A 13,898-nucleotide genomic window follows, 5' to 3' on the forward strand; every position below is an offset into this window, starting at 1 on the left:
CATTTTGTTCACGTGCTCCCATTATATTCACGGGCTGATTTAATTAACAGTGATTTCAATATCTCTGAGATTTCTTCTCTGTTTTACAAATGATGCCCTTTTGATGAGGGCTGTAGTTCAAATTACTGCCCAATCAGCTGTAGGCTGAGACCAGATTGCTRAGCTAATTGGTGATAAAACCAAAATGAGCATTCCAGAAAAAATCACAGACAAGTCAAATTACCGGCTAGTGGTAAAGGACCGAGAAGTTTGCTCATTTTAGGTAAGCCCTAACAGCTCCGTAGCTTCCTCCAGCATGCTGCGCTTCCCCGTTCTGGTGTTTTTAATGCATCTTCCTCTGTATGTTTGTTATTGGGAGCACTCACTCCTTGCAGGAATTTAGTTCCTGAGCATCCCTGGAAAGGGTTTCCCATGAACAGCAACTGTGCAGACGGCACAGACAGTCCCAGCCCCCCTGGCTGCAGGAATTTGTGGATATCCTCCTACCCCGTCTAGCAGGAGAGCACGCAAACATCCCCAGTACAGCTGCACTTAGAAACATCTAACCGAAGATGCTACAGATATCTGTCAACCAGGCAAAGAGCCACTCTAAATTACAATTTCTTTGCAAAGACGTGGGCGTGCAGTGCAAAATCCAGGCATTAGTCTGATCTGCACCAGGAAGCCTCTCCAGAGCATCGCACTGCCAGGCAAGAGAGGAGGGCAGAAAGAGCAGGGGAGCGGGAACGCCCGTGCGCCGGCGAGTCGGCACGGGAGCAGACGCAGCATCGACGGGGAGCGAGGGGCCACGGCGGCGTGGTGCCGCACGTGCGGCGCCCCAGCCGGCGGGCGCGAGCGGGGGCGACGCTCCCTTCACCTCCGCCCAGGAAATCCCTGCCCGGGGCATCGTGAAAACTGCTCTCCAACGGGATGACACGAGGAAAAACCAAAGCCGGTCTGACACGCTTGCAGGCAGGTTTTCAGAGGAGAGACGCCGGGCTGGGGCAGAGCAGGAGCTCCCGCAGCGCCGGCAATTCAGCCCCGTTCCCGGCGGCCAAGAGGGAGGGAGTTTATTTTAAAGAGATGAATACAGAAAGTCAGCTTGCAGGGCCAGGAAGAGCCTTCATCTCGCAGCTAATCATCAGCTCTCGACAAAACTGAAGACAACTAGCAATATGTGGTCAAATCACTGCAATTTGGCACGCTTCTGAGTAATTTCCAAGAGGGGGATTAGTGGCGAACGCTGCCTTCAGCACTGGGTCCCCAGGAGCCTGCAACAGGATCTGCGGCGCGCTCAGCTTCAGCATGCCCTGCCTCTTCATTAAGGGCTTGGACTCGAGTTGTAGCAAGTATCAGCAAGTGCATCTAATTTTATGAAAAAAAATTCTTGCCACACGGTGGAATAACATAGTGGTTTTACTCGAGCAGGCATAAAACACGAGTATGAAATCCCTCATATAATCTCTGGCTATTGTCATTCAATGTTTATCATCCAACACAGTTGAATACAGTTCTTATCTTTGATGGATGTGGCACACAATAGCTGTTTTCTTGAGTGCACCATAAATATTAAACGCATTCACAGAGCTTCTTAGGAATTGTCATGTCACATTGCTTACATGGAATCTTTCAAAATGCCACTATTCTTGTCCCGCCAATAGCAAAGTCTCTTTTGGTTGCTTTCATTCATTTTTATTTTCAGAATTAAATGATAGGAAATGTCTCATTGAGCAGAGAAAGAAAGGCAAAATGGATGGTACTGAGCAATTCTAAAACCTAGCTCAGATGCCCAGAATGAGAGCGAAAAAATGTATATCCTATAGTTCAGTCAAAATGGAAACACTTGGTGAAACGGAGGGGATATGGCCAGAATTTCATTTTTGGAAGAATTAAGCATTATTTAATCAAGTTTAATCAAATATATTAATTCTACAAGAAAAAAATGTTTTTCTATTGTAAAAATAATTTTGATCACCCCAAAATAGCTTTTTCTTGAATGTTCGTTCACAAAGAATGTAGAATTCCTGATTTTGCTCAGTCAAGACKAAGCCTACTTGGAAATTGCTCGTGGCATGTGTTCTCCACACAGTTCTGTTCAGAATAAAATATTTTCAGAGTAAAATTCTTCTCCTGGATCAAATTTAATAAAAATTTCAGAGGTTTGTATGTTGGCTGATACAGTTCAAGAAATCTTTTAAAATTTCATCTTTCTACATAAAATTCCCTCTGTGCTTGTTAAAACAGCCTTACAAAACAAAGCTATTAAAACCTCATAACAATTAATTTCAAGATGGTAATAACTGCAGAAGATACTATCTCTGCTACAGATGCATAAAACACTACACTATGGGCATGTGAAATATAATAAYACAAACGAAGAATTCCTTTTTTTCTTATCTGGCACTCTCTCCAAGGCACTTAATTTGCTTTGAGTTTAAAATCCTTCCAGCGTGGGATTTGAGGGAAGTTCAAGCTTCAAACTTGCTCCCATTAATCAACAGCAAAATTCACAYTGACATCCTGGAATCACAGATTTGGGATTTATTTTTTAAAAGGTTCTGATAATCCTCAGTATCTCTGGGATGAAGAACTATTCTTATTTTGAATATTGAATTTACTGTTAAGTATTTTTTAAAATACAAAATCATCTTCTGTGGGGTTGATTTTCTATGTCAAATAAAATAGACATGTATCGTAAAATTTTAAAGGGAACTGGAAGGCCAAAGGCCAAAATGATTTCAAGTAGGAGAAATGCCTTGAGTGCAGCAGATAAGCAGATACGGGCACGTCGCGGCTCTCCTCCCGCGGCTCCGCTGCACGGCGCACCCAGAGCCCAGCCCCGCTCCGCGTTCTTGCTCCTCCTAGAACAACCCAAATGTCGCACTCAGCAACTCTCTTGCAGCCTGAGTTATGGAAACGGGCGTCTCCACGGACCGTTTTTCCTGGGTGTTCCTGTCAGCATGCTCGCTGGCAGCAGCCGGAGCGGCTACTCCTCAGCCTCCCGYTTCAAAGAAGCCTTACTCGCGTGCGTACAGCCATCTGCGCTCCCCASTGATCCACAACATCAGCCAACCATCGGTCAGTCAGCAGCTCACGCTTTGGGGGAGCAAACAAGATTTCTGAAGACACAGATTAAATACTTGCAGCATATACAGAAGTGTTTCAGGCAAGGTGGTTCCGAGCACTGGTGAAATCCTGACCGCTGGAAAAGCACTTCAGGACGATGACAGATGGGGAATTACAGTCCTGCTACCATCCAACGAAGGATTCGCAGCGCGTGTTCCTCAAACACCAGAGCTGCAAGTCACAGAGCCAACTGTCATTTTCCTAGATAAGAAGAGTACAGCAAATATTCGTCTGTTATTAAGCCTATGGTTCCTCATGCCTTCAGCCTCGGCTGGAGCCTTCTTCCAAAAAAACACTTCAAATATCTCTCTGCAATGTCTTGTTCTTTACTTTGATTAAGTTCCTGGTTGCCTAGAAACTCTCAAAAAGACCTGGATTATTATTATTCTTTTTTTTTTTTCTTTTTCTTCAACTTTTAGTTAGATAAGTTTAATCCAATCACATTTTTTGGTGGTAGAAACCTGGATGACAGGCTCAGAACTGCTGTTTATTTTTGTACCCCAGGAGTCAGACTCCACCGTTGATCTTGGTACTGACAGCTTCCCATAACTATGGAAATTTCAGACTATGTCTATTTTGATCAAGACGGAGAATTGTGAGAACTGTAGCATCACTGCATGTAACGGATTTGTGTGTGCTACCGATTTGTATAAAAAGCAGGATATACCCTCTGCTTTGCCAGAACCCTATAGACATAGCACTGTTTTTATTGCTTCYTAATGAATTAAGCAAACACACTCTGTTTACGTGCAGAAGACATGCAGCACTACTGCAGCCCGAGAAGCCCCCCCTGAGGCAGAGGCAGGAGAGCAGAGAGCCAAGCAAAATGCCTTCCTTTGCGCTCAACAACATCAGTGCAAACAGCTTCACCACCTCTGCTACATCGTCGACATCCATCAAAACGCAGTGTCTTTCTCCTATGCTTTTTCCTCTGTATTAAATGTAGCGTATAAGTTAAGGATGCAGAAGAAGAAAGAGAATTTAGTTTACATCCCGCATCGTGCTATTTTTGAAGTGCTAACAGAAGTATAGAGCAACATGCAAACACACTGCCTTCAGTGAAGTCAACGATCAAGGTCAAAATTAAATCTTTTGGGTGAGAAGGTGTCATTATTACTAATATTTCCAGAACTGTTCTTCAGTGCTTTTGGACTTAATTCTCTTTTGCAAAAGAGATCCATTTTGGCTTCCATGGCAAGGTAATAGGAATAGAAAGATRTTGTAAATGCAATTTATGCTCATTTAAAAACAGGAATAAGCTGCTAGCAGAGTTACGCCCTTAGTTGCTGTAAATTATGGTAACTCTGCTGTTCCCACTAATAATGGGACAACCATAACAATTTATAAGAGGTCAGAATACATCTTTATCACAACCCTTTCTATAAAAGAAAACAAGGTCCTTCGCTTTCTTTATTCCTTCCTCAGTCCCCGAAACGCGCTGCCGGCAGTCCCAGGCATGGCTGAACGCTGCCTCGACGTGGCACACACCATCTCGCTTAGGCTCCAGCCAGCTGCCGTGGGCAGAGCAGCAGCAAAGACCTCGAACAGCAAGAAATTAAAATGCAATACAGGTGGAAAACGCTAAGATGGTAAGAACTCTTCCTAGTCATCTGCTGCCTCTTCAGAGAGAAGAGCAATGCGTGACGCCGGTTTAGGACGTTGGTTTCGTACCAATAGATCTTCTCTCACCTCAGCAAAGTCTCTTGTGCTTTTTTACACAAGGATGTAACAGAAGGTGGAACAAGGCATCTAATTTTAGTCTAAGAAAATCCAGCTGTGTAACAATATGGTAGACCTGCCTGAAACACGCCTGACACGTTAGACACTAACTAGACTCACAAATCTTATCCTGCATCAATGCCACAGAAAAAGAAAATAAAATCAGCCACAGCATTTATATTTATTAACTGTAATATCAAAAAATCAGATCCTGGTATTCAGTAACATCATCAAACAGTGGAACGGAGAAGAATTTCCAATGTGCTGTTGATACTCCTTTTCATCACTTTGGTCTGAAAATGGATCACCTCTCTACTTGTAGGGACATTAGTGGCACATGTTTAACTGTACATCGGAGGCTAGAAGAATCACTTATTGGAGACATTAACTGCCAAAAAGAAAACAAAATAAGCCTCACAGGAGCGGAACAGCTGACATTTTCATCTGACACTCGGCGCACCATGGACGGTTAAACGCAACAGCCGGAGCCAGGTCCTCCGAGGCAGCTGGGGACATATTTGCCTCTCTCTATCTTGCATTAGGACAGCGCAGGAAAGCTCYAGCCAGAAGCCGCCGTGCTACACCCACAATAACCACCTCAACACAGTGCTCAGTTCCATTCTTCATTTTCTATAGGCAAAATTTCTCAGCATTTTTTTCTCTTAAAAGCTTATGGTAAAAAAAATTAGAAAAAATGAAATCTTCCTCCCCTTAAACCTCCATAAGTCAAATATTCTGGCTATTAAATAAACTTCAAATAAAAGGAGTAAATCCTTCAATCCATACATTTTTACCTGAATTAAATTGGCTTAAATAGTTATGCATAGCTTTAAATGATAAAACAGCATTTACATTCTCCAAAGCCACTCATCTGTGCTGTCATTAGTTCTTGACATTATAAATCCTACCTCTTTTCTTGCTGAAACAGTTTTCAGAGATATTAAGCAATATTATTGTGGGATTTTTAGAAATGTTTTAGAAAGCATTTTTTTCAGAGTATGAAAAGTGACTCATAAATTATTCAGAAGCAGGTAAAACTGAGCAACAGTGACTTAATTTCCATATAATGTTTCATTCTTATGAAGCTTGGCTTAGTTAGGTCTGATTAATTAGTGCTTGGAAAGTATTTTGAAAATACAAAATACTAAATAAATACTACATAATAATCGTATTACTGAAAGAAAAAAAAAGCTTGCTAATTTGCATAGAGTTTAAGGAGTTTAAGGAATTTGCATTTATTTCTTTCCCCTACGTAAGCAGGCCCATCAAAACACTTTTAGCTATACAGAAAACGGTGTTTCTAGCTGATACAGGACAATGTATCATAATGCACTTAATGTGACACAGTTCAAAAAATTAATTTAGAATTACTTGCAAAGTTGTATTTACAGGGAGACGCACATAGAGTGCTTTTTTCATTTTCAAATCCAAATTCCCTTCTAATAAGTATCTACCTATACAGCTTCTAGGATTAAAATAACAGTGCTCTAAACCACTGCAGATGCTGCTACAGTTTTAAGCTACGTATTTTCTGAATTTGTTGTCCAAAAATCTTTGAATTTCACTGACCACTCTACAGCAGTCTGAAAAAAGTAACTAAAGAAGGATCTAATATTCCCCTACATACATACACCTTGTCCCAATACACACATACTTTTACCTTCAAAGCAATATAAGAGGAGAATTACACTTAGGCCTACTAAGATATCTTCTCAATGTGATTTTCTTGGTCACAAAGACTGAATTTCCCTGTCTAGATTTATCTATAGAAACAAAACTTTCAAGGAACAGCAGACAGATCTTTGGGGTAAACAGCTCAAGAACTTGACCTATCTGGTGGTTTATAAAAAACACTAGGTAGACTGGGTAGGGAAGGCCCAGAAGCACGTCCGATCATCTCAGCATACGTCGTCGATCACTGAATAGACRACAAAATAAACAGTCTGTTTCTAAAATGGTGTAAAACGCACGCGGCAACACCGTCTGGGATCAGCCCGYAGGAGAGGCTGGAAATGGTGCCAGGGATGCAGCGAGTGCTTTGCACTTTGGATTGATCCGGAACCGATGCTCTTGTCACCTGCTAAGAGGAAACAAGCCTGTGCTTGGGTCGGACAAAACCTGGGGACTATTTTAGGGGGAGAGGGGAGACACGGGGCGGGACAGGGACAGGCGCAGGCTGCAAGGTACAGTTGGTCCTCTTATGTCCTTTCCTATCTCAAAATATTCCTCAAATAAAACCGAATGCTTTTGCTTTTTCCCATAAGGCTTTGGCTGTACGGCACGCAGAACGCCGCTTCCTTTTCCACGCTCTTCTCAGCGGTCGGGAACGATGGAAATGACAGTATAGCTTAACTAGAGCATTCCCCACTACGTTTCTCTATAAAAAGAGCTCGAGGGCTGAAGCCTCTCAGCAGGCATCTGATTTACAGGCACAGACATAAGAACAACTCCATACAGAGTCGATCCTTTAAAGCAGCAGTGGGGTTATCACAGCTGTCATCCAAATCAGCTCCTGAGACGAGTGTAGGTTACAGGCGATTGTGATCACCCACCTCGATATTTTCTCTTTTCCTTTGCCAGGTCAGCCAGGGATGGTCTGCATTCGCACTGCATCCTCTCTGTGCGCCTTCCCCCTGCGTACRGTGTGTGCACAGCCCTTCAAGAAGTGGAGGTACGACGTCCAAAAAGCAAATCCTAAATTATCAGACTGGGCTGTCTCAAACCAAATGGAGTTCCTTTGGAAATTCCTATGGAGTTGTTAAACTAGATGTTTCAATTAGAAGGAATTTAAGGATTTGGGGAGAACTGCATCAGATGATGCAGAAAGCGGACTTCTTTCCAGTAAAAATTTTGCTTGGTTTTCTCTCATTACACACAGAATCAAAGAATCACACAGCAGTTGAGGTTGGAAGGGACCTCTAGAGATCATCTACTCCAACCCCGCTGCTCAGCAGGGTCACCTACAGCTCATTGGACAGGATTGTGTCCAGGTGGGTTTTGAATACCTCCATGAAGGAGATTCCACAACCTCTCTGGGCAACCTGTTCCAGTGCCCTGTCACTCTCACAGTAAAGAAGTTTTTCCTTCCTGTGGTTCAGTTCATGCCCATTGCGCCTCTTGTCTTGTTCCTGGGCACCACTGAAAAGAATCAAGTCTCATCCACTTGACACCCTCCCTTCAGGTACTGGTAGACATTGATAAGATCCCCCCCTCAGTCTTCTCTTCCCCAGGCTGAAGAGGCCCAGCTCTCGCAGCCGTTCCTCTCAGGGCAGATGCTCCAGCCCTCTGATCATCTTCATAGCCTTATGCTGGACTCTCTCCAGTAGCTCCATGTCTCTCTTGTACTGGGGAGCCCAGAACTGGAYGCGGTGCTCGAGATGAGGCCTCACCAAGGCCGAGTAGAGGGGCAGGATCACCTCCCTCGACCTGCTGGCAACACTTCCTAATGCAGACCAGGATATCATTGGCTTTCTTGGCCACAAGGGCACATTGCTGGCTTATGGTCACCAGCACTCTGAGGTCCTTCTCTGCAGAGCTGCTCTCCAGCAGGACAGCCCCCAGCTTGTCCTGGTGCCTAGGGTTATTTTTCCCTAGGTGCAGGACTCTGCACTTGCCCTTGTTGAACCTCGTGAGGTTCCTCTCCGCCCAGCTCTCCAGCCTGTCCAGGTCTCTCTGAATAGCAGCACAGCCCTCAGGTGTATCAGCCACTCCTCCTAGCTTGGTATCATCAGCAGACTCGGTGAGGAGGCACTCTGTCCCCTCGTCCAGGTCATTGATGAATAAGTTGAACAAGACCAGCCCCAGGACTGAGCCCTGTGGGACGCCACTAGCTATAGGACTCCAACTAGACTCCGTGCTGCTGATCACAGCTCCCTGAGCTCTACCATTGAGTGAGTTCTCAATCCACCTTGCTGTCTGCTCATCTAACCCACATTTCCTGATCTTGCCTACGAGGATGCTATGGGAGACAGTGCCAAAAGCCTTGCTGAAGTCAAGGTACACAATGTCCACTGCTCTCCCCTCATCTACCCAGTCAGTCATTCCATCAGAGAAGGCTATCAGATTGGTTAAGCAGGATTTCCCCTTACTGAATCCGTGCCGACTAGCTAAAATGTTTTATTTATTTAAATATTTAGTTTGGGACAGTTCCCAATACTCCAAGATTATATTTTAGTCTCTTCTTCCAAACCTCCTCCCCTCCACCAAAACAAACAAACAAAAAAAAATCCACAGCATTTTAACACTTACCAGTTACATAGAATAAAGCCAAAAACAGTTGGTTTTGTTACACTAAATATTTCTAATCTAATTGTGTATGCTAGAATGAACAATTTTTTGCATTTAAACTAGTAAGATGTATTTTAAAATAAATGATTCTGCCAGACACTTTCAAACTTCTCTACGATGGAGGTAAACACGGAAATCCATCTAGATATCCAAAGGCTATCCAGAAGAAAAATGGATATAGGTAGACTAACATTTATTGGATTTAAAAAATTAAGACGGTCTGGGAGTGTGGAGTTTGATTGGGCTGCATTCATCATATCCTTTTAGTTAAATTTACTTGAACAACAGCCCAGGAACATCATGAGTCAAAAAAACAGCATCCATCCTCTGGAAGCATTAATGTTTTTCCTGAACTTCCCATTAATCAATTCACACTCCAAATCTTAATGCTTTATTTCTGCTATAAATTATATCAGAACTTTCTGTGGATTTCAAACAAAGTTGGTTTTTAAGGTTTGGAGACGAAGTTCCCAAGTAATGCCATTTCTCCTTGTTGGGGATTTGCATTTAACTCCCTAGAGAATCAGGTCCTTTCTTACAAGTTAAGAAGTTTCCAGTCACTTCCTAATGTTCTTAAGGCTTTAAAAGTTCCGTTCCTTTTTCTCCACAGCTTACCATGATGTTCTTTCACTGAGTGTATGTCAGATGAGCTCACCTGAGAGCCCAGCTGACCGGGGGTGCCCTGGGCAGCGTTCAACCTGCAGCCCCTCCCTGGCCCTGCTTCCTTCTGCGCATCTCAAAACAGCGCTTATTAATGCGCTGCTGATTCGATACCAAAACACTAGCCAGAAAAAAAGCTGCTATATTAGTTCATTATAGCAAGATTGCTAATAAATAGCTATTTTCTTGTTACATAACATGCAGAAATCAGCTATCTTTACTTAAAGACACACACCAGCAAAAAAATAAAAAAAATCAAAATGCCTTTCAAGCTTGCTACAAAATGTAAATGTTACGAACATCAGATTTGATGTTAAAAGCTTCATAAACCCACTGAAGCAAGAAATCAGCTCTTTTCATCAGACTATTATTCAAATGTTTCCATGCAGTCTACCACACCTTCTTTATTTACAAGGGAAAAAACAAGTTAGTAGTGAGGAAAATGTTCCCATCACTATCTCAAGAATAACCACAACACAATGACAGAATAAATTATATGGGGGCTCTTTCTGTTTTCTACTGTTTGTTTAGAAGAGCAGCATGGGAAACCTAAAGAGGAACTCATGGTCAAATACAGCAAAAAACAGATATTCCAAACCATATGGGAGAGAATGTCTGTATAATTAAAGAACCAAAGTAGCCTACTGAAAGAGATCCGCAAGTTTAAGTTCAGCTTAAATCTCTTAATGAAAGTCACAAATATTTTGCAGGATTTCACACTGAATTTCTCTTCCAGCGAGAATATAAACTACTAAAGAATCCACCTCAATCTTCTTACTGGAAAGAAATCTCTCCTGTTCAGCTTTATGCCATACCCATGCTGGGATACAAGAACACCACACTGCACTTCTTCATTCAACTGTGGCTGTCATTAGCACTGAACAGACATGAGATTTTGGTAAACCCATCAAAATACTCACTCTTGYATATCAAGGACCAGAGTTTGCCCTCATACCTTAAACTCTCCAAGAAAACATAAGTTTTCATCCATAAATATTCAATGCTTACATTAAAACAGTGGACACAATGAGAAGGAACAACAAATGATTTATGTTCAGTGAAAGAGCAAAGACATGGAAACTTAATGGTTTCCGGCCCCTTTTGTAGAGCTCTTAGGGAGAACAAAGGAGACGACAAAACTCTCTTTTTAACATAACCACATGCGCTCGGAGGGAGACCGCCTTACTAGCACGCCAGGCAGATCTCGGAGAGGAAAGTTAAAATRCATTTAGTTCGGTCAGGAACACCTTTCACTGAACACGGGACGACGCAYGCAGGAATTATTTTGCTCCAGGCCGAGCAACACAGTGCAGGACCTGCACTACGCAGCAACTGCTACATGAGGCAGCACAACAAACTGGCACGAGGGGAAGGAATGCAAACGCAAGCTGTTGTTCTCGCTGCTGCTGTCTTCAGCTCTGCTATCAGCCTAGGGCCAAGCCAGTCAAGGATGCTCACGTGCAGCAGCAAGGTAATAACCGCCGAGACCCTCACCTATAAACTGAGGCCTYGTGACACAGCATTTAAAATGTTCCAAAGGGAGATAAAAAAATGTATAAAAGAAGCATTTTTTCTTTCCTCTGCAGTTAGTTTATTATGATGAAGTGTCAAGAGATTAGATTAACTCCACCTCAAATTCAGAATCAGGTTTTGTCCAAGGATGTTTAGAGACAGTTTACGTGGCCAATAGCTGCCATAACTGCAAAGACATGAAGTTAGCCTCTGGCAGAGACAACAGCAAAGCTCTGATCCAATATCTGCAATGGGCTTTTGGGTTGGACTTGCTTTCTTTTATACCTGTCGTGCTCTGCAGGGCCCGAACTCCATGCTARCCTTTGAAACGGGCAGTGCTACGTGCAAGTCAGGTCACGCACCGCTTCCTGTCACTATTAGTTTGATTCACCATTACTATTTGATACTATTCGATCTACATGATTAGTTTTTTTCCCATCTCCTCTGGCCACACTGACTGCTTACACATTCAAAAAGAGCACTAGAAAAAAAATACTCTATAGACTTTTCCCCATATAATCTCTCTTCTGTTGCTGAGTATATCACTATCATTGGGCAGCCAGTAAGTGTAGGCTTTGGCAGTGGGAACTGAAATAAGACTCATTTAGGCCTTGTTTATCTTTACAAGCATCTTTGCTGCTGTCCTAGCAAGAGAAGGTAGTGGTTGYGCAGAGGAAAATGCCAGTATTTGTTGGTTGTATGGTAGAATAGAAAGATAACCAGCACATAACATTCATGAGAAAGCAAACAAACATGGCCACAGTGTTTCTCAGGGAACTGGTGTAACATCCAGGCACTCAAATCTTATTTTTAGTTTTTTTTTTAAAAAAAAAAAAAAGCAAGAGGGGGAGATGAGAGAAAAACGATTAACACTTAGACATGTCTGGATCAAATTCACATAGCTACAGCAGTTACTCTAGTTTTATACCAGAATATCCCCAAAGAATTCACAGAAGTTGTGTCAGCCTAAACCTCTAGTACTGAAAGGTCCATCCGGCCCAAAGGTAGCCCAAAGATTCTCCCTAAGGAAAGCTGTATTTGCATTTTTCATACAAACCGTCAGCTTCAAGCTTTCTGCACAAGGATACATTAAACCCTGAATAGAAAATTACAGCCTACATCTAAGTCTTCAGCCAGTATTTCATCCCTTCGCTATAACTCCAGATGAACCTTTTATCAAAACGACACTTTGCAGCTCACTAAACTGTGATAGGCAAGTGCACGTGGGCACTTTGGGGAAAAACAAAGCAGAAAACAGTCCTGTTGTTTGGTTTAGCAATGAAGGTTCCCATACATGCAYGCTAATTTATTTCAATGAAAATGTCCCAACTAATTGCAACATTTACCCTTAGAGCACATGCATGGCAGTCGCATCAGTACGCCAGAAGACAATGGCTCCAGAGGAGCTATAACCATGTACCAGGCCAATAATCCACAAATGGTAAAGGATTTACACAAAAGACTCAAATGGTTTCCAAGGAGCCATTATGGCATATCAGGTAAATAAAATATTATTGAAATGTATTTTTTGCATTTAAATCACTTGCAGCAGGTGCATAGGAAGTAGCACGTAATAAAATGGCTCACATTTCCTTGAATACTAACAAGAAGCAAAGGAAACATTTAGCAAAAAGAAGCAGCAGCAGGTTCTTACCATTGCAAGAGGCACTATTCCCACAAACATAGTTCGGCTGACAAAGATCTCTGAGACTACTAGTTCGCTTACGGAGTCATCTCGAGGGTATTCCACCTGCCAGGTAATTTGCTGGGCCCCTGTCAGGCTGCTACTGTTGTCGATCTCAAAGTCCATCTGCAGGATCTCATAGGAGGAGATGTTTGCTCTGGATAAAAAAGCAAAAACAAAATTTCACATAAATGAAAAATCTGCAGGATGTCAATAACAAAATACATTTTGATTCTTCTTTTCAACACAAGAATTACCATTAAATTCAATATGTAGACTTCAAGATACTAGCAAAAACCTAAATCAAATTATGCATTGGTCGACAGCTATACTTTATAGATAACACGACAGTACATCTTTTAGTTTCCTGAAACGCAGGCATTAAACTCAGGCATTCATTCTATGTAATCACTGTGAGCTTACAGAATAAGCTGCAAACCTTGGGATGTGGTTTGCACAGATGTTGCTGTATTATTTAATATAGCATTATTATAATTTTGTTGCTGCGAATACTGATGAATACTGAAACTACACAATACTTGGCCATTCCTTATGCTGTATCAGAAATGAGCTCTTGGGGCAGTGGGWGTGGGAAGTCTTTCAAACTCAAACTTGTCTTTACCTTTGTGGGGAAAAAAAAGGATTTGCACAAATTATACATGACCAAAAAATGTGTGTGTGTGTGTGGTAGATTATCTTCATTTTCAATTCATAAAAATATTCTTCCCATCAGTGATGTGAACTTGCAATTGTATGGTGATCATTATATATTTTTCATCTAGCAATAAAAATTTAAAGGTAAAGGAATGGATGTAAATGCATAGCATTCAGAGCTGTATTTACAAATTACTTCTGTGTCTTTTGTTAACAACACTTAGCACCCTCCTCCAGTCCAACACTACGTAAATATTAATAATTAATCCTCAGGTTA

At 42.1% G+C, this 13,898-nt stretch overlaps 1 protein-coding gene across 2 annotated transcripts in view; it reads right to left on the reverse strand.

Annotated features, from left to right (window-relative positions):
- The window catches only part of TMEM132B (transmembrane protein 132B), a 255,118-nt gene that overhangs the window by 66,479 nt on the left and 174,741 nt on the right, over window positions 1–13,898 (reverse strand). For both annotated transcript variants that reach the window (XM_085321058.1, XM_085321057.1), the window contains exon 4: window positions 12,938–13,124. In XM_085321058.1, coding sequence (XP_085177184.1) covers window positions 12,938–13,124 — 187 coding nt within the window. The remainder of the gene's footprint in view (window positions 1–12,937; window positions 13,125–13,898) is intronic.

The sequence above is a fragment of the Rhea americana genome, unplaced genomic scaffold (genome assembly GCF_003343005.1).
Source record: "Rhea americana isolate MKP2758 unplaced genomic scaffold, rheAme1 scaffold_68, whole genome shotgun sequence".
Lineage (NCBI taxonomy): Eukaryota > Metazoa > Chordata > Aves > Rheiformes > Rheidae > Rhea > Rhea americana.